At 37.5% G+C, this 19,286-nt stretch overlaps 1 protein-coding gene across 4 annotated transcripts in view; it reads left to right on the top strand.

Annotated features, from left to right (window-relative positions):
• Nucleotides 1-19,286, top strand: part of LOC149673997 (CUGBP Elav-like family member 1) — a 110,881-nt gene that overhangs the window by 49,143 nt on the left and 42,452 nt on the right. For 3 of the 4 annotated variants that reach the window (XM_089839825.1, XM_089839827.1, XM_089839829.1), the window contains 2 exons: nucleotides 2,148-2,638; nucleotides 11,590-11,641. In XM_089839825.1, coding sequence (XP_089695951.1) covers nucleotides 2,276-2,638; nucleotides 11,590-11,641 — 415 coding nt within the window. In that variant the 5' untranslated portion in view covers nucleotides 2,148-2,275. Of the gene's footprint in view, nucleotides 1-1,068; nucleotides 1,316-2,147; nucleotides 2,639-11,589; nucleotides 11,642-19,286 lie in introns of those variants that run through there. The other variant, XM_089839828.1, reaches the window with a different exon arrangement.

Here is a 19,286-nt window from a genome sequence, read left to right as displayed (position 1 = left end):
TCTCACGCGCTTTTAAGGGTAGGACAGTTCTGGAATTTTGTCGGATTTATACGTCATCTTGAAAGACGGTTATGGGTAGTGTCCGATCCCTTTAATGCTACCGTCTCGAGCTCGATATGATATGATAACAAGCATCTTAAGAAGGGATGCAAAAAAATGTTACACCGTAATAGAAGTTACGGGGAAATAAGGTTCTTTCCAAGAATGCAAATGAAGGCTGCTGAGAGATAGAGCAAGAAAGGCCATTAAACCTTAGATTTGAATTATAAATGAGTAGATAGAGGTACAGGGAAATCCAATATAAGATACGTCATTATTCTCTGTATTTATTTTTGCCTATTATTACATTAATTATGCCAAATTTAATCAAAATTTCGGCCTTTACCTTAAAATGTCTGGATTCATTATCTCTCATAGCGTTTTCCTTTGGGTCCTCGCGGAGCGCTCCCAAGGAGCAATAAAAATGGTAGTAGTAGTTTCCAGCTTCGTTAAAGACTGTTTTTGAAGAATAGGATCTCCTAGTTTTATTCCTCCATGGGAGCGCTCCGCGAGGGCCCAAAGGAAAACGCTATCAGTGCCTCTCAAAGTTTACGAAGTTAAGAGCTCCATCTTTTAAACGTAACCCATCTTAATTTCAAAATTTGTTTTCACCCAATACGATAATTAAAATTTTTAGTGAAGGTATGATTTTGTCGCCTATTTTAATCAAGACGAATAAAATAGATTAGACTCCTAGAGACAGTGACAATAATTACTAGTAGGCCAATAATAGACTTAAAACGACCTCAGGGCATACACCTTTGTGCGGTAATAAACTAGTCCAACTTTTTCTTCTAACCCTATTTACAATTATTTGACTGGAAATTTAAAAGTTGATTTGAAAATCTTGTGTTTGGGGAAACACTACGTTAAAATATTGTTAACAAGCCATAGACGGCGAGGTGCCTTTAAGATGTATTTGGGGAGCAAAGTTTTGTTTGAAGTGTCTCTCTCTCACTCTCTCCTATCTTTTTGTGTTTGTTATCCTTGCGCTCGATCGTTGGCTCCCTCTTATTCCACGGAAGAGAGAGAGAGAGATCGTCTTTTCCATCGAAGCGCAATTTTGTTCCCGCGCGCTATCTTTCCCTTCTTCTCTTTACTTTAGACAAAGATTTAGCGCCCAAGTCAAAAAGGTAAACGCCAAACTCTCTCTCTCCACACCCTCCGGGACATCTTTTTTTCCGACCCCAATTGCAAAGTTTTGACACTTTACAATTCAACCTTGGAAAACGTAACTCCTTCGCATATTTTCTCGCTAAAATCTGCTCTTTCAAAGGTTGGTAGATTAAAGAGGCAACGCGTGAAGTTTTAATCTCGCGCGAATGTTTTCTAAAGAGCTAATGAACTAGTGACGGTTCAATTTGCATGCTCCTAGATCGCGCCCGATTTGTTCAATTATCCGATGATAAGGTCCAACAGAGAGTGGCTACGCGTCATTTTTCCAGTTGGTCTAATATTAGTTTTTCTTTCCCGCCAAAATATATCTACAGATTTAGCAAGCGATCCGTACTGCTCTGTCTTTTTAATACAGATCAGTTGCAGGCGGATCTCGGGATGATCGCCTGCATCTGTAAATAGAAAACGGAAATTCCAAAGCGAGCTGATCTGGATTTACAAAAAACAAAACGATTTAAAATGTCCTTTCATTACCCCTTTAGAACGCGCCATAATCTTTTTCTTCAGCACGTGCGCGCCTTTTATTGTTTTGTAATTTGTTCATGGTGTTTGATTGAATAGAGTGGAAGGCGGAAAGTACAAGTTTATATTTTTCCGTTCCCTGCCTTGTACCGTATTCAGGGTTTTTGGATGAAAAAGGAATTTTATCGTGTGTGCCTTTGGCGTGTTGACTTACTTTCTAACTAATGACTTTTGATGTAAAACTTTGTGGAGCAAAAGTCAAAATCCTTTCTTAATTTGAAAAGTTTTACTATACATTTTCAAGCGCACTTGATGATAGGGGAATTATGGTTAGGGCTGCATTGCGTATTATGTTAAATCTCTCTTATTTACGTTTTAATACATTATAAAACATGCTTTAACTCTATTACCAAATATGTTTCAATTCGTGATTACCAATTTATATTTCCTTTTCTTTTTTGAATTTACAGATTAAATCAAACAACATTCAACGTTTTATCTGAACGTAGTTTAACTAAAGGGATACTGAAGGTATCTATTTAACCATCGGGGCGTTTCAACCAGAGCTCACGTTGTTCAGTTCGGTTGGTTTGTCTGAATGACCCTTCCGCCTTCCATGGATGTAAAAACGGCTCCCGTCATCGGCAAACGTCTCAGCAAGCGACTGAAAGCGAAAGGGGGCGGGGCCAACCAGGCCGCCGCGCAAGCTCTAGCCTTCTTGGCGGCTGCCGCAGCCTCCAACGGCAACAATTGCAATATCGTCGGCGGCAACAAGGCCTCTACTGCAGCCTTTGGGAAGCAATTGTTGCAAGGACTGGTCAGCAAGAGTTTGTTAAGGGGTGCGGCCGCTTCGAGTGGATTGTCCATCACGACGCACCTTCCTTTGCCTTCGCTTCCCTGTTTGGCTTTACTGCTACAGCTGACGCAAGCCAACAACAGAAGCGCCACCGCTAAATCATTCGTAAGATAATTTTCTACAATTATTTTTATTAGACATATCCGATCTATATCTCGCCAAAGTTTATCGTATTGAACACAATACTGTCATCTTCTGTTCTGTTCCGGTCTTTAACATGAAATGGCGACATGTTTGGGGCATGTTGGGGCCTTAAAATTAAAAACCATTCCTATGTGTGTTGGGCCCCTAAAATATCTGGGGCAAAGGGTGAATACTTACTGGATACTTGAAAATAGAGACCCATATATGAGGACCCCTAAAGGGCCTTGGGTATCAATCGTACAATTAAACCAGGCATGGTATTTACAAAAGAGTCAGGCCCCTTTACCCTACAAATTCAACGACTGCAGTTCTACAGAAAGTAGTTCCTTGCCAACCGACTTTCAAAATCCGAAAATAGTACATTGATAATCAAGATTCTAAAATAATATGTTTTCCTTAATGTCATGTTGCGCGTGTTCGTTTGTACACTTAAGAGTGGAGCAATTTGTAACTGGATAGGTCTAGGACTATCTCTCTTGGATATCAGTCAGGGATGGCGTGGTGACGTCACGATTGTATCGTGCTCGTGTCGGCTTTCTTTAGTACAATTTTATTTAACGGGCCACCCTCGCCCCGCTCGTGCTTGTCTCTCTTGTCTCTATCTGTAAAACTTGGCCCGACATCCAAAATATCAACAAAAATAAACTTAAGATCACTTCCTGTCTTTCTTCCCCAAGTCCATTGTTCGTGGGACACCATGCGTGCAGACAGCCAAAGACGACGGAATAAGTAAACCCTATTTATTTTAACGAGCAAGGACCGCGTTTTAGAATCGCTGCCGACAAACATTCCCTCGTTATTTGACGAGTACAAAATTAATGAACTTGGCATTTAAGGTTCTTCGGAGTTAAATTTAATTTAAATATCAGTTACCTAAATCTTTACGCAACTAAATGAGCACTTGCTATGGTTCAGTTCTTGTCGAGGCTGCATGGGTCCGCGAACCCTTAGCCTTGTTATGTCGGTTCTATTTTAGGCCTGTGTCATTTAAGTTTTAATTAATACCCCTAATTAAGCATCGCATCGTTTTATTGATGTTGTGTAAAAGGAAAACACATCAAGGAAATATTTTGTACGGGTTTGACGAAAGTTGTTTAGTGGTTACTGTCTTTTCCAGGTTTATATAGTCCCTTAAAACACCCGGGTCACGCTGGGGTAGCTGAGCTAGTTAATTATATTTAGTAATAAATTTAGTTTATCGTGTTTAGATTTAAAAAAATGGCGAATTGCCAGAAAAGTATAAGGAAATTGGGCTGAAAGTCAGTCAGCGTAACACCAGTTTTGTTTTTGCTGCTATATAGTTAATTATATTTAAATACCATTAAATTTAATGTATGGCGTTTTGGGTTAATTTTGTCGGCGCAACCTTCGTACATACCTCTAAAACGACATCCATTTAAATAGAACTCAGCTCTCCTGAACTTCAGAACGTTAGTAGGTTCATAGTCGAAAGATGAAGTTGATATGAGTTTTGAATCTTCGTAAGTACCTAGCTAGTTTCGTTCTTTATTCTTCCCACCCTCCTTCAAATAGCTAACGCTAACCTAACCTAGAAGAAGTGTTAAGGCGTAGAAAGTTAATCTTGCGGGAGCGAGTTCTTCGCTCTTGAACCCGAGCCTTCCCTTCGTCTTGCACTCGTGATTCGCCAAGAGCCAAAAATAGATTTTTAAGAGGATCGTGTCGAGGAGCAAATAATAAAAGTACATAGGTAGCTTTAATTCTTCCGCTTCTTTCCGCGTCCTCCTACCGCTAACTGCTCTTTGGTGCTGAGCTTAGCGAAAAACAATACCATATCCACAACCCCAATTGTCAATTAAACCGAAGTATTCTATATAAAAAAGTGTATATTTAGCAGTGTTCCCCAAACGCTGAGCACAGTGTCGTTAGATTTTAATTTAAATTTGAATCCAAAAAGTGTAAACAAAGCCATAAATCCATAAGATGTGTTCCATAAGTTTGTCACTGGTTAATGAGAGCTTGCCATGAAGTAAAAGCGGCAAACTTCTACCAATTCTTCCACTAGATAAATGTTCAGCAACATTCTTAGATTGAAGACTGATATGTCTTACTCTACATGTTTGACTATTTCATGGTTTCTCTGAGAAACACTATACTATAGTTCAAACTGAACTTCTAGCCTTAATTTCTCTCAGCATGCAGTCATTCTCTTGAATGGCAATACTGTAAAAACGGCAACAAATCCTTTTAGTTCAATATTATGTTGGACGGCTACAAAGTCTGTAATGCGAACGAGACTAAATGTATGTCTGGCCATCAGAATCTAAGACTTTGCAAGGAAATCTTGCCTTCTAAGGCAAAGTTGGTTGGCCTATAGCTGTTATTTTATCGATGGTGCGTATAGATATAGTATAAAGACGAGACGATTGAGGGAGCAGCGTGGGTGGTTAAGATTGGTTATATACATGAAATGTGCGCGGCTCACTTTGAATGATCATCAGGATGATGCAGCCTTTAGGGATCTACCTTGATCGTTTTCTCAAGCGTGGGGAACCCCCCTCCCTCCTTTCCGATGTGATCGGGGTAATCCTTGCTATAGAAACAATGCAATACTTGAGTTCCAGGGTTCCTACATTACCTGCAAAACCACGGAGTACATAGTAAAGAAGGAGTCGTATCAGGTGAACTAGTATTCTACACCGTGAGCCTAGATTCCTTCCGGTGTGGGAGAAAGGGGGTCGAATGGGGTTCAATTCGGTCCTTCTTGTCACGTGGGCCACTTCCTATATATTGAGAAACTATATTGCGCCCTCTCTCCAACACAAACTGTACTATTTTCAAAAAAGTCTCGTACTGATTTCGCAACTACAACCAACGCACGTTTTTTTCCTTATCAAGTTCGTTATTTCTGACTTCAGAAAAACACGTGAAATACCTCGCTGACTTCAGATATACGCCATAATGTTCAAGGCCGCTTGTTTTGGCCCTTTTGTGTGTGAAATTTCAACGTCTAAGCTTAAAATTGCGTAGATAACGTAGTTTTGGAAACTCATATCTTGTAGATGGCACTGCAGTCGATCTTAAAATAATTCCCCTATTTTAAATTAGCATTCCGGAAGATTCCAATCTCTATTAATAGCAATCATCGTATATCGAAAACAAACTGAATAAAATCGGATCGTGTATTAGTATTTTAAGTTTGCAATATAGCGTCGTTAGGTATTGCCTAATTGGAATTAGTCTATCTCGTCCCCTATTTCCGTTAATTAGCTAATGGTACCATCATGCATTTCGACCATCTTCGGCTGGCAATTAGGGCACGCAACTATCGTTTCCCCAGTGTTGAATCCGACGTAAACTTAACTAGCTTCCAGCGCGTTAAACTCTAATAGGCATACTCGAGGAAGCTATAGGCGAAATACTAGGCATATTACGCGCAAATTTGCCAAGTACCTGGTACTTCAGTTAAGATACCGCTGATCTGTTCCCCTATATTATGATATAACATTTATTGCACTAGTATAACAGCGTTTAAATTTGCAGAGTTTCCCAAAGGCCGTATCGCGAGATTTCAAAACTACTGGATGAACATTTAAATTTCGAGTCAAAATCGTAAATACGGTTCATAAGACGAAATTGAGATAATGCATTACTGAAAAAAACGTACTGTTCGTTAGATCTATTATTGGCCTACAAAAAATTATCCTGCACTGTCTCTAGGCGTCTGGTCTATAAGTCTCGTGGTGAAAATATGATTTTATATCATACTTTCACCAAAAATTTAAATTACCAAGCCAAAAATTGTTTAAAATACGGTATAGGCCTAGAAATTGTTCAAAATAATGTTCTTTCTGATTCTGAAATCCAAAAATCCAAATCTACCAGGAAATTACGATGTGTCATATTGCAAAATATGTTTTGCAACATGGAAATGAAACTTTGGGAAACACTTTGATTTAAACATTTATTGCACCAAATTCTAGTTATATATCAATATTTGAGTAGTTATATTATAAGAAAAAAATATATAATAACGTCGTGATTTATTTCCTCTAAAGAGGGAACACTTTTCATGGAGAGAGAGAGGTAATCGAAGAACTTGTATTTTGTAAAGCACCCTTTTAAAAATTGGCTTTTTCCAACTTTTTCCTTCTTTTCTTGGAAAGTCGAGTCCTGCGCTACGATGATAAGCTCGACTTGGCGCATGCCCAGTCAAGCTTGAGGGGAACGGACACTTGCTGGCCTGACGCGATTATCAACGGTCATTGCCAGCCCGCGAACTAAACTGACCACTGGAAATCCCATTAAGTCTTATACGAACAAAAATGACCTCAACTTACTTTTGAGAACCTTTATTTTTAAAATTTGTAAAGGGATAATGAAGATAGAGAGAAAACGCTTTCTCCAGTTTATCAGTGTCCTCTGTAAATGTAAACTTGGCTTGTCAAAGTGTATATAGTTTTTGAAGCCTTTGCTTCAATCAAACCTAGGTAAGGTTACGTTACGTTAGTAATTTTCTTTAGAAAGAAGGAAGCTACAGAAATACCTGAATCAAGAAGTGATATCTAGTTTACTAGGAAGAAGGTATAAGATGCCTAAGTATTCGCGCGCCATAGTCCCAGTCCCCCTTTCAAAATACAAAGGGGGGACGTAAAAGGAGGCTGGGCTATTTCGCCTCTCCTCAGTCGGAAAATACGTTATTTACGTCATTCGCGTCGCGCTGACGTGAGTTTTCAAGAGCCAATGAGAGGCTGGTTGTAATTTAGAGGCGGCGATTAACTCCGGACCTACGTTTGGAATGGAGATAAAGCTAGAAATGTGACGAATTTATACCTTCTCCCTATTAAACTAGATATCACTTCTTGCCTGAATATTCTCTGGAATATAGAGGGGCGAGTGATTGTCCTATCCCTTTCTGTTGCGTCGAATGTCTAAGCCTAAAAAGAGATATATATAGGAAATAAAATTGCTGAGCCCATAAAAATGATGTAAAGCCTAAAATGAGTACTGTCCTCAAGCGAGCGCCTTCGGACCCCCCTGCCTCATCCTCCACCGCTTTACTGTTATAAATTTTCATTTCCTTCATGTTAAAAACGAGATACGTAACTCCCCCCTCCTCCCTATACTTCTTCACCAAAGGGGTCCGAAAAACCTACAGAGTATAGAAAAGTATTATATATCCTTTTTTTTTATTATTACCAAAGTTGTGAATTATGAAATTTTTAAAGGGAGACCAAACCTGGAAAGTTAAGGAATTTAAAAATGCTTGCTGCCACAAAATATATGCACTATAGCCTAGCAGCTCCCAAACTGCCCAAAACCGTCTTCCAGCCACGTTTTACGTTATGAGATGAATTAACCATATAATCAAGTGAAACGTCTCAAATATTTGTGACTGATTAACTATATTTAAATGTGACAGAGCCTAGTAAATCGAAAAAAATATATTTCACACTTTTTTGATAAAAAGCAATTGGTGTTAAAAGACCTCATCAGTTGGGAAGAATTTACTATACATATTGGCAGGAGTTCATCATGAACTCCTGATATTGGTGTTTATCACCAAATGGTACAATGTTTAATAGTTTCCTATAAATATATAAATCAATATTAAGGTCTCCTGTTTATGTAGACACGCAACCAAAGCACTTCTTATAAACCTTCCCCTAGCCTTACTGACATCAACCTTCAGAAATTAACTAATTGTGACTGTGCATAAAGAACATACACACAAACAAACGAACCAAACACTTTCTGAAATACAGTCCTTAGCAACGGAGCCCTTACCCATCTCTATATGGCAGCGTGCATAGCAACCGAAATGATAAGAAGATGGAAGAGGAGAAAAAAAAATTGGGACTCTGGTATAATTCCCGGCTACACTGGCAACAAAATGAGTGATGAAACAATGAAACCATTTTCCATCTTACTTATATTACAATACAGTCTTAGTTGACACCGCTATTAAGCGCAGGAAAAACCCTCTTAACCCTTTGCGTGGAATTACCGCTAGATTAAAAAAAGGCCCTAGAAATAAACTGACAATAATAATTCTCGTTCTTTTCTCCATGAAAATGGTGATGGGCTTCATTGGGCCGTGTTATACGCTTTCGCATTCTAACAAAGGGATTAAATCGCGATAGATTTTCAATGGGAGAATTGGTCTTTCTTAGCTGGGACGGAAACTATATCGAAAGACAACGGAACGGAGATAGAGAAACGGTTAAATTCCCAAAAGTAATAAATCATATTCAAGAAAGATTCCTTCCAAGCGAACAGAGAAAAAAAGTATAGCCCAGAAATGGAAATTTAGACGCGCAAGAAAAATAAAATAATAATTCACGAAATAATTTTGAGATTCGTTTAAAATGGAATATTATAATAAATGCTCGTGCAATTTTTAACCATTTTTTATTTCACGTGGTCATTTTTTATCTTCACGTGCTGCGCGTATATATTTCGTGCTCTGAATTATTTCGCACGCGCCTTTGCAAAAGGGATAATGAAACTACTATGCCGAGTTTAAATGGAAAACTCTAGGCTACAATACTTTAAATATTTATTCGAAAGAGCTTATAATTTAATGAATATTTTAAATTGAAACTATGCAACCATCTATAAAATTAAAGAAGATACGAACAATTAAGTTTTCTTAATGGACACTAAGCAACAAAGTACTGGGGACTGACTACCTCTATTGGACGACACGACTAGTAGCACCTGACGGATTCGTCCAATAGCTGTAGACCTCGCGTATAGTATCCATTAAGAAAACGTAATTGCTTGTAACTTCTTTAATTTTATAGATGAATACATGGTTCCAATTGAAATATGTATTATTTTAGACGCTCTTTATTATAATATAAAAGAGACAAAGTTTAAATTAATAAACATTAATATAAACTTGAATTCTCGGAGCCTGGAGGAATGATTAAGCCTTAACTAAAACTAAAAATAAACATTAAAAATCCTGATCGATTTTGGATTTTTAATCGTGTAGTAGATCTATTAGATTATTGGTGAGAGAAGAAAAAATGGTTTTGAAGTGATGATGTCCAATTTTAGGGCGCGAATCAGGCTTAGCTTTTACCATTAAGGTTTTCGCTATCAAATTTTGTAAATTGTAGAGGATGCCTGCAAATGCTGCCAAACCTCATTAGCTTTACAGAATGGCTTAGCTGTTCGAGTTCAACCAATATATTTAATACGCGGTATTATTAAAGGCACCCAATTGCGCATCTCATACATATTTCAGAAAGCTGTTTCTTTGTTGTTTTTTTGCTCTACTACACAATCACAGTTCGTTACGGAATCTGACCAAAGTGCATCAAAGGAAAGCTCCTTTAGAAGTGGTTTGTTAATTGAATTCTTCTCAAGGTTGGAACGGAGGCCAAGCCCTAACCATTAAGCCTGTTAAGAATGTCCTATTCTAGGTCCGTAACACTTTAGCTTTATAATAAACTTCTAATTAAGCATCGTTTTATTGAAATTAGTTGCGGCTTGATCAGCCTTGTTCGAACGTACCTACCCGAAACGTCACTGCATACGTCACGTGGTAGAGTCGCGCCGTCGTGACTCGCGAAAGGGACGTCACGTGATGACGCGTTCCCCTTTCATATAAACACCTATTAAAAGTTGTAAAAAAGATAGTTTGTTAAAGAAACCATCATTTTGCAGATATTTCATTTGGGCTTGCCCAATTATTGGATACACAGACGGGAAACCGTTCCATTGAAACACTTACCTGGGCCTTTCCGGGTAGCTTAGATAGTGTGTATGGCAATATCTAAGCCATCCTGCGCGAGTTTCGCTCGATAAATGGGTGGCAGGGAAGTGGAGGCATAGAGGTCAAACGATGGCCTAGAGATAGATTATTAGGTTGCACCTGCCACGATGAAACTCTCAACTTTCAAGCCCCGACGACGTCACGACCTATTTCGCTAGGAACGTTAAATTAAGCAGCAAAAAAGATATAAAATGCTTTCCCAGCAAAAATCTAATGTAAATTTTTGCATCGAATAACCCTACGTTAAACATTTCAAACTATAGTCTTTCAGCCACTTAAAACGATACTTCCAAATCGCTCAAAGACTACGCTGATTTTATTTTTATCAGAAAATTCTTATAGTACGATACTTTATTCCATACTTGGAACCTTAAGATAATTATTACTACATTATTTTATGGGTGGTCCTCCCTCCCATGCTAGTTGCAACTCAAAAACATCATTATTACAGAACATTATATATGGTCCTCACGCTTTTAAATATTATTACGATACTTTATAGATGACCCCTATAGTAATTGCAACACGTACAATACTTTATAGTCGGTCCCCCACGAAAGATCTCAGAGAAATTATTATTGTAATACTTTATAGATGGTCCCTCGTGGTAGTTGTAACTCAAAAAGTGATTGTTATTCAATTCTTTATAGGCGCTCCCTCGCACGTTAGTTCAATTTCATTTTTGAACACTGATTATTTTTGTATCGAGGAAATAAAAAAAATTATAAAAGTCGTGTGTGAATGAAATTAAGAAAATATCACGACTGGCGAATTTAAACAATGATAAATAATGCCCCCCTTTCGACCCACGTGACCCTTACCCGCCAAATTTACGCCCCCTTTCGGAAAAATTACCAGTCTTGTATTTGATTCATTCTGCCTAAAACGCTTGTTGAAAATGTTTCGTGGGTCGGCAGTAATTTTAAATTATCTTCAATGATCAGTGTTGTAATTAGTAGTAACTAAGGTAATTATATTAAAATAGTAATAATAATTAAATATGAAGGAACGTAAGAGATCCAATAAACATCGCAAGGTTAGTTTTAATTATTGAATAATTTATAGACCGAAATGGAAAGTTGATTGTTTTCTTTAAGCCTTGGGTAATTTTTTTTATTTTTGGGTTTTAATTTAACTGTGATTTTTTTTTCTTTCTTTTTTCTTGCAGATGCATCATCCGATTCAAGTGAAGCCATCGGATATTAATGACAACAGAAATGGTGAGTAATTACACCTGATTTTACGCAGTTTGCTTTCCCTTTATTGTGAAAGTTATTTAATTTCTCAAATGAAAGCGATTAAGACAATTTTATATAAAACATGGAGTATATAAAAAGTAACCAGGAGTGGAAATCGAAATAGGTTAAAATAAAAATATAGAAAAATTAAAAAAAGAATTAATATTTATACTGAAGATAAAAATGAAAGCGATCGACGCGGTGTCCCAGATTCATCGGTTATACTTTCAATCCAAATACCGAATGCCCTTTACCCAAAGGTTTTCAAGAAAGTCAATAGAGTCCATATATTGAAACAACCATTAGTGATAGAACGATAGCCAAAAAAAAGAACAAGGGGTTTTTACCCCAGCCGGAAATAGTCGGATCAATGCCTAGGAGATCCGTTGTCCCCCCCTAAATCCCGAACCCCCACAAAGAAGAAGTATATGCCGATTATTTAGCTTTCAATAGTACCCCATTAACCCCCTGAAGCGTTTCTGGGGCTCTCTGGCCGACGAGACAAATGTTGATGGCGTGGGGCATCACCCCCACTCTACAACCTATATAGACAAATGCGTAGAGCGATCAATGGGGGCTTGGGATACGGGGACTTGGGAGAGAAAATGATTCTTGTAATCCATAGCCATTTATCCCCACAATAAACCCTTTCATATAAGAACCGATTTATTTGTTTAGATATGGGGTACCTTCCCCCTCCCCCACACCATTTTGACTGTGGCTTGAATTTGTGATACACCTTTATATAACACCCCAAATAAAGCGTCCTAGCACATTGGATAAATAAGGGGTTTCATGCACACACTCCCAAATTTGGCAATTCTGGAAGTAATTGTTCTTACTGTCTCTGGGATTCGTATTGTCTAGCGAACTTGTTCAGCATAAAGGCTATAAAATCATATTCTCAACAAATATTTAGATTATCGTATAGAGTGGTATTAAAAGGGGAGGAGCTAAGGGGACGTGACGTCAATATTGGTTTATATTGTCTAAATTGTATGGTTGAAGATGACGGTTTCCAATATGGTTGTCAAAACCGAGGTAAGAGATAAGAGGGCGTGGCGTCACGAGAAAGTTCGTAGTAGCAGACTATAGGGCAAGGCCAATCACATCAATTGTTCAAATATGTAGTGCCAACAACAAGTTCACGTGCGAATTATAATCGGGTAAAAGATTCATCCTTCGCAACTTCGAAAAACACCGCACTTTATTCTGTGAAAACGTTCCTCAGTGTCACAAGTAAAATCACGTTCAACGTTGGTTGGCTTATACGTCTATTTGGCTCTAAGTACACCGCGCCATTCGTTACTTGTCGGATAAAGAGAATGTGTGTCGCCGACTTTAAGGCCCTTTATAAGATAGAGGGTGTTTGGGATTCAAGGCAATGAAGTGTTTTCTTGGCCAATGGCAATCATCGTTACCCAACTGAAAGAGTAAACCAAAAATAAAGAAAACAAAATCTGATACGAACCCAAGAGAAAATCGGCTCTAGATTTAATCGAATTAGACCATGAACTCTTAAGTCACGCTTCCAATACAACTAAACATTCCCGAACTCGTATACGTTTTAATTCAATGGAAAAACAAATTCACATTAAATTGCAATCGTATATGGGCTGTAAAATTAAAAAAATTTTTTTTTTTTTTTTTAAATTTTTTAATGTTTTTTGTTCATGCACAGTCACAATTCGTTATTTTCTAAACGTCACCAAACTGCATTAAGGTTGATATTAGTAACACCAGGGGAAGGTTCATTAGAAGTAGTTTCATGGGTTGAGTTCTTCTCAAGGCTGACGCGAGGACCCACCACTAACCATTAAGCCTGTTAAAAACGTCTTGTTCCAAACCCGAAGCATTGTAATATAGCTTCATGATTAACCCCTATTTAAGCATCGTTTTAATTAATTTGTAGGTTAGTTTAACAAAGGTTAGTTTAAAAAACATTTAATGTCTGAACCTACCTGTTCCATGTTTCCGGTAACTTTAAAACTAGCCGGATGCCTCGGGTATAAATTACCTTTAATTAAATCCCGATTGACAGGGTAGATAAAACTATCGGAATAAATCTGTGAAGACTCTGAACCATTCCGTTCTCTTATGATATTTAACAATACTTCTTGGCCCTCCATCAAGTGCACCTTCTCGGCACGCGATCCAACTATACTTGCTCACCTTAAAGATAAAAAAAATTATGGACCAATTACGTCGGTTAAAATAAAAAATGGTCACGTGATCTTAATCTAAAAAACCAAACTCAATTCAGTTCAAAATAAAAATCACGTTCCGTCCTAGATAGGCTCGCGCTAGCTCGCGCGTGATTTTCATTCCTCGTTAATAAATAATCGCGCGCTACTTTCGTACGTTGATGCAATAAAAGAGAAAATCCTTCCCTTCCTTTTAGTTTGCACGTGCAATTCTGCAAGAGATATATAGGAGAGATTTTCAATATACTTAATAGAGATGGGCCATTCTTGAAAAGAAGTGTTTTCTTTTTGGATAACTTACTCTCCGAAAAGAGGGACATCTGGTGGACGGAAGTTGCGTTATTTATTCATGATTGTAGAAAAATGCGGGAAATTAAGTAAAAAAAAAAACTTATACCAGTAGCGTCGCTAGGGTTTGAAATTTGGGGGGGCTAAATCTGGGCAAACTATTTTAAAGTTATTATAAGAACTTAATATAAACAAGATGGCCCAGGGGCTGGGACTTAATAGTAGCCACATCGTTATCTATTTAATTAGCACATAAATAAAACGAAAAAAAAATCAAAGACCCTAAAAAAATCAGAAGTGTCCGACCTCACAGTGGTAGCGTATCTTACAGCTGCGCCAGCCAGCCGGGTTCAATTCCCGGGTGTGGTGTGAAAATTGTTTAATTAAAATAAATTCTCTAACTGAGCTCAGCTACCACTATTGGTGGGTTGAGGTACTAACGAGTTCCATTTAAGCTAAAATCTGACGATAACAAAAGCGACTATCGTATACTACGATGTGGCTAAAATTGCATAATGGGTTCATTGGAAAATGTGTAGACCTTTTAAACTATCCGTAAATTTGTGTCAACGTGAAATTATTCGTATTTTAAAGATATGCAACCTTTTATTGATAAAGACTACGGAACCGATTATGAAGGATTTCCACTCGTCTTAGGTTGATTTTTAGTTTTGGTTAGCTTTTAGTCCACACTATTGGGACTCCCATCGCAAGAACGTGAAACATTTAACTTTTCTCCATCTGTTATTTTCTTCAAAATTTTTCTGTTTGATATTGAATTTTTTTTTACATATTGCTACAGAATTTTGGGTTGCTAAGAGCAATTTTTTGGTAGGGTTTACGGATTATTTTGGGGGGGCTAAGTTTGGAATTTGGGGGGGCTATAGCCCCCCCAAAAAAGGCCTAGCGACGCCACTGACTTATACTGACTGTAGAAAAGGCGCGAAATATCACAGGCCGCTCGTTTTGGCGCAACTTTGAAACTCTCACTCGCTCGTTAAATCGTTGGCCTCAAAGTAATTAAGTAACAATTTTTAAATTAGCATTAATCACGATAAAGAAGAAAACTTTCGCGTTGAAATTAGGAAATGTTATAATCGGCCACGGGGAAAAGAGGTATAGCAACTTAGGAAAAAGAAACTATGTGGTAAACACTTACGGTCATAATCTTATGGTCTGAAATAAAGAGTCCTTCGGAAAAGAAGTATTATAAACAAAGAAACGCTGTTGTTTTTTCCCCTCATCTCTTTTGGAGGCAAGGGAAAAAACAATAGAGAGACTCTAGCACCCCTCCCCCGGCCCTTCTCCCGCCAAAAGATTCTTGTAGCATACTGGCAAAGGGTCGCCGGGGGTTCTGACGTGTATCGAACGGACCTGATTGATTTTGGTAGCTCTGGAGCGAGCGCAAAAATCCGAAAGTGGCCAGCGAAAGAGTCAAGCCAAAGGGGTAGTTCCCCCCTTTCCTCCTCGCCTCCCCCCGGTCCACATAAATGTTATATTAAGTCCGAGAGTTACTGCGCTTTGCTATACGACTCTATACTCAAAGGGGAAGAGAGTTACACACGAGGGGTAACTCACTCTTGGGAGTAAATAAGGACTTTGGATAATATTGAGTCAGATTCTCTTGATGCATCGTCATATTTATCGTTAATATCTTGGGACGTGTTTGCCACGGGTCAGGAGATTTTTAGTAATTTTTGGTGGCAGGAAGTTATTTTTTGTTTGTTCTTTATGCACATGCGCAATTCGTTAATTTCTGAATTTGATTAACCAAACTGCGTGGTTGTTGTCAGTAAAGGTTCATTAGAAGTTGTTGGTGGTTGCGTTCTTCTCAAGGTTACGACGGTAGCGAGCTCCTAGCCGTGTTAAGCCTGTTAAGGACGTTCTACTCTAGAACCCGAAACATTTTATCTTTATGGTTAACCCCTAATTGTACATCGTTTTCTTGAATTTAATTTCTGAAAGTACATTGTCACTCAGATATTTCGTGCTGGATTTGGTCCAAAGACTTTTTAGCGTTTAGTGTCCGGTTCCTAATATATAAGTAACTTCTTAGACTTTTGCAAGTGAGTGAATTACCCCTTGAATCTTGAAGGGAGAGCAGTCCATTTGCTATAAAACCCACCCTTCCCACCCCTCCCACCCCCCTCGTTTTGGAGAAAAGATTTCGGAGGTTTTAAAAAGGGTCAAATTCGATTTCAAACTTCAGGGGTCAATACATTGAATTTATCACAATTGCACCAATAATATCGCGTGATATAAAACTTTAAAAGTGCGTTTTGGTTCCATATGGTTTTATTTTTCAATCACCGCGAAGTGAACAACCCCTCGGAATGAAGCTAATAACGTTATAGGTCTGTTGCCATCTTGTTTAATCAATTTGAAATTAGGCTTAAGATCGATTGGGTCTTTTTTAAAGTAACGGGACCGCGCGTTGGCTCGTTATTGCTTGGGTCAGAGGTCAACGGGTCAAATTTATAGGCCAACATTGATTGAAAAATCCGATATTATTTTTAGGTCAAAATCATTTCAACAGAATGAACGATTGTACTGCTGGTTCCTTTTAGCGTTTTAATCCTTTCCCCAAATATATAAATTGATCAAATACTCTAATCTTAGCTTGAAAACAGTAGCCCGTACGGTCAAAATGTTATAGAACATTTAAGACTCAAAATCGCCCACCGAACATACCCCCTTAATTTATGGAGGACTTATCTATGAAATCCAAAATAATTCAAATGAAAATTAAGATGTAGGCCAAAAGATGTGTTGCGGCTTTTGAAATGAAACATTAAAAAACACTGAACTAGATAATTCTGGCGGAATTCAGTAATCATTAGTTTAAAGTCGATTAAAGTCAAATTTGAATCCGGTTGACGTTGACGTGTCTAAGAAAGGGACTCTTTCAATTTTCGTGATATCGTCTTTCTTTCTTGGCATTGAGCACCTTAACTGAATTAGCTTGGTTTATGCGCGCAGCGTGCTACAGGCTCAGTCCCCGACACCATGCAGTTTCCGATCTAAAAACAGTTTTTGGCCTCCCACGCTTGATGTCAACCTGCCAAATTTACCTCATCTCAACCCTCCTAACACCCAACCAAATCCAATATTAGAACTCTTTAAACTCAAGTTCAATGAAGGAGATATAGGAAAAACCCCCTAAGCAATTAAAAGTTTAAAACGAAATTAACGGAAAAATTAAGGCTGTAATAATAGAGCGGATATAACCGTGAAAGGTCAGGGAATTTTAAAACAGGTAATTGGACCCACCTGTATAAAAGGTACAAGCTTAAAGTGGAGAATATCCTTCGTAGATTTTAAAATGGAACAAAAAGAGCAGCAGCTATATAGGAAATGTGAGGGAATTTTAAAAAATTGTAAAGAAATGTAAGGGAAAGTCAGGGAATTTTAAAATAGGTAAGGGAATGTATGGGAAAAGTCAGGGAATTTTAAAATAGGTAAGGAAATGTATGGGAAAACTCGAGGAATTGTAAAATAGGTAAGGAAATGTATGAGAAAACTCGAGGAATTGTAAAATAGGTAAGGAAATGTATGAGAAAACTCGAGGAATTGTAAAATAGGTAAGGAAATGTATGGGAAAACTCGAGGAATTGTAAAATAGGGAAGGAAATGTATGGGAAAACTCGAGGAATTGTAAAATAGGGAAGGAAATGTATGGGAAAACTCGAGGAATTGTAAAATAGGTAAGGAAATGTATGGAAAAACTCGAGGAATTTTAAAATAGTTAAGGAAATGTATGGGAAAACTCGAGGAATTTTAAAATAGTTAAGGAAATGTATGGGAAAACTCGAGGAATTTTAAAATAGTTAAGAAAATGTACGGGAAAACTCGAGGAATTTTAAAATAGTTAAGAAAATGTATGAGAAAACTCGAGGAATTTTAAAATAGTTAAGGAAATGTATGGGAAAACTCGAGGAATTTTAAAATAGTTAAGGAAATGTATGGGAAAACTCGAGGAATTTTAAAATAGTTAAGAAAATGTACGGGAAAACTCGAGGAATTTTAAAATAGTTAAGAAAATGTATGAGAAAACTCGAGGAATTTTAAAATAGTTTAGAAAATGTATGGAAAAACTCGAGGAATTTTAAAATAGTTAAGAAAATGTATGGGAAAACTCGAGGAATTTTAAAATAGTTAAGAAAATGTATGGGAAAACTCGAGGAATTTTGAAATAGGTAAAGAAATGTTTGGGAAAAGTCAGGGAATTTTGAAATAGGTAAAGAAATGTTTGGGAAAAGTCAGGGAATTTTGAAATAGGTGAAGAGATGTATGGGAAAACTCGAGAAATTTTAAAATAGGTGAAGAGATGTATGGGAAAACTCGAGAAATTTTAAAATAGGTGAAGAGATGTAAGGGAAAACTCGAGGAATTTTAAAATAGGTGAAGAGATGTAAGGGAAAACTCGAGGAATTTTAAAATAGGTGAAGAGATGTAAGGGAAAAGTCAGGGAATTTTAAAATATGTAAGGAAATGTATGGGAAAACTCGAGGAATTTTGAAATAGGTAAAGAATGAAAGGGAAAAGTCAAGGATTTTTGAAATAGGTAAAGAAATGTAAGGGAAAAGTCAGGGATTTTTGAAATAGGTAAAGAAATGTATGGGAAAAGCGAGGGATTTTTTAAAATAGGTAATAAATATCAGGGAATTTGCAATTAGGTCCAAAAGATCAGGGAAGGTTCAATAAATTTAAGATCAACGTTTGAAGAGTGTTCCTATAGCGTTGTATGTTACAATACACTTGTTTTAAAACTATTTCCAAATTAAAGAGTTAATTAACTGCATGTTAACATTGAAAATAATTTTTGGCCTAAAAACCAAAAAATAAAACAAGGAAAAGTTAGGAAAAACCTACAAAACAAACAGATCTAATTTGAATATTTTGTGGCGACGGTGTTGATAATATGTAATGAATTTTTAAGAGCGCGTTGACCAAAAGCGGACGGAAATTAATGAAAGGAAGTAAAGCCTAACTGCAAATTATGTATGATAGCTCTTCCGGCGAGCGTTGTTTGGTGCAGGCTCTTGACAAGTCAAGGACGTAGAGGGGGAACCTGTACCGCCGCACTTATCTTGTAAATTAGGCAGAGAAGAGGGCGTTTTTGACGAAAAACAGTC

This window comes from Phalangium opilio, unplaced genomic scaffold (genome assembly GCF_054372755.1).
Source record: "Phalangium opilio isolate 3A_F unplaced genomic scaffold, DU_Popi_V2 ptg000048l_1, whole genome shotgun sequence".
Classification (NCBI taxonomy): Eukaryota; Metazoa; Arthropoda; class Arachnida; order Opiliones; family Phalangiidae; genus Phalangium; species Phalangium opilio.
The sequence above is the reverse complement of the archived record's forward strand: the minus strand, read 5'-3'. Positions and strand labels throughout refer to the sequence as shown.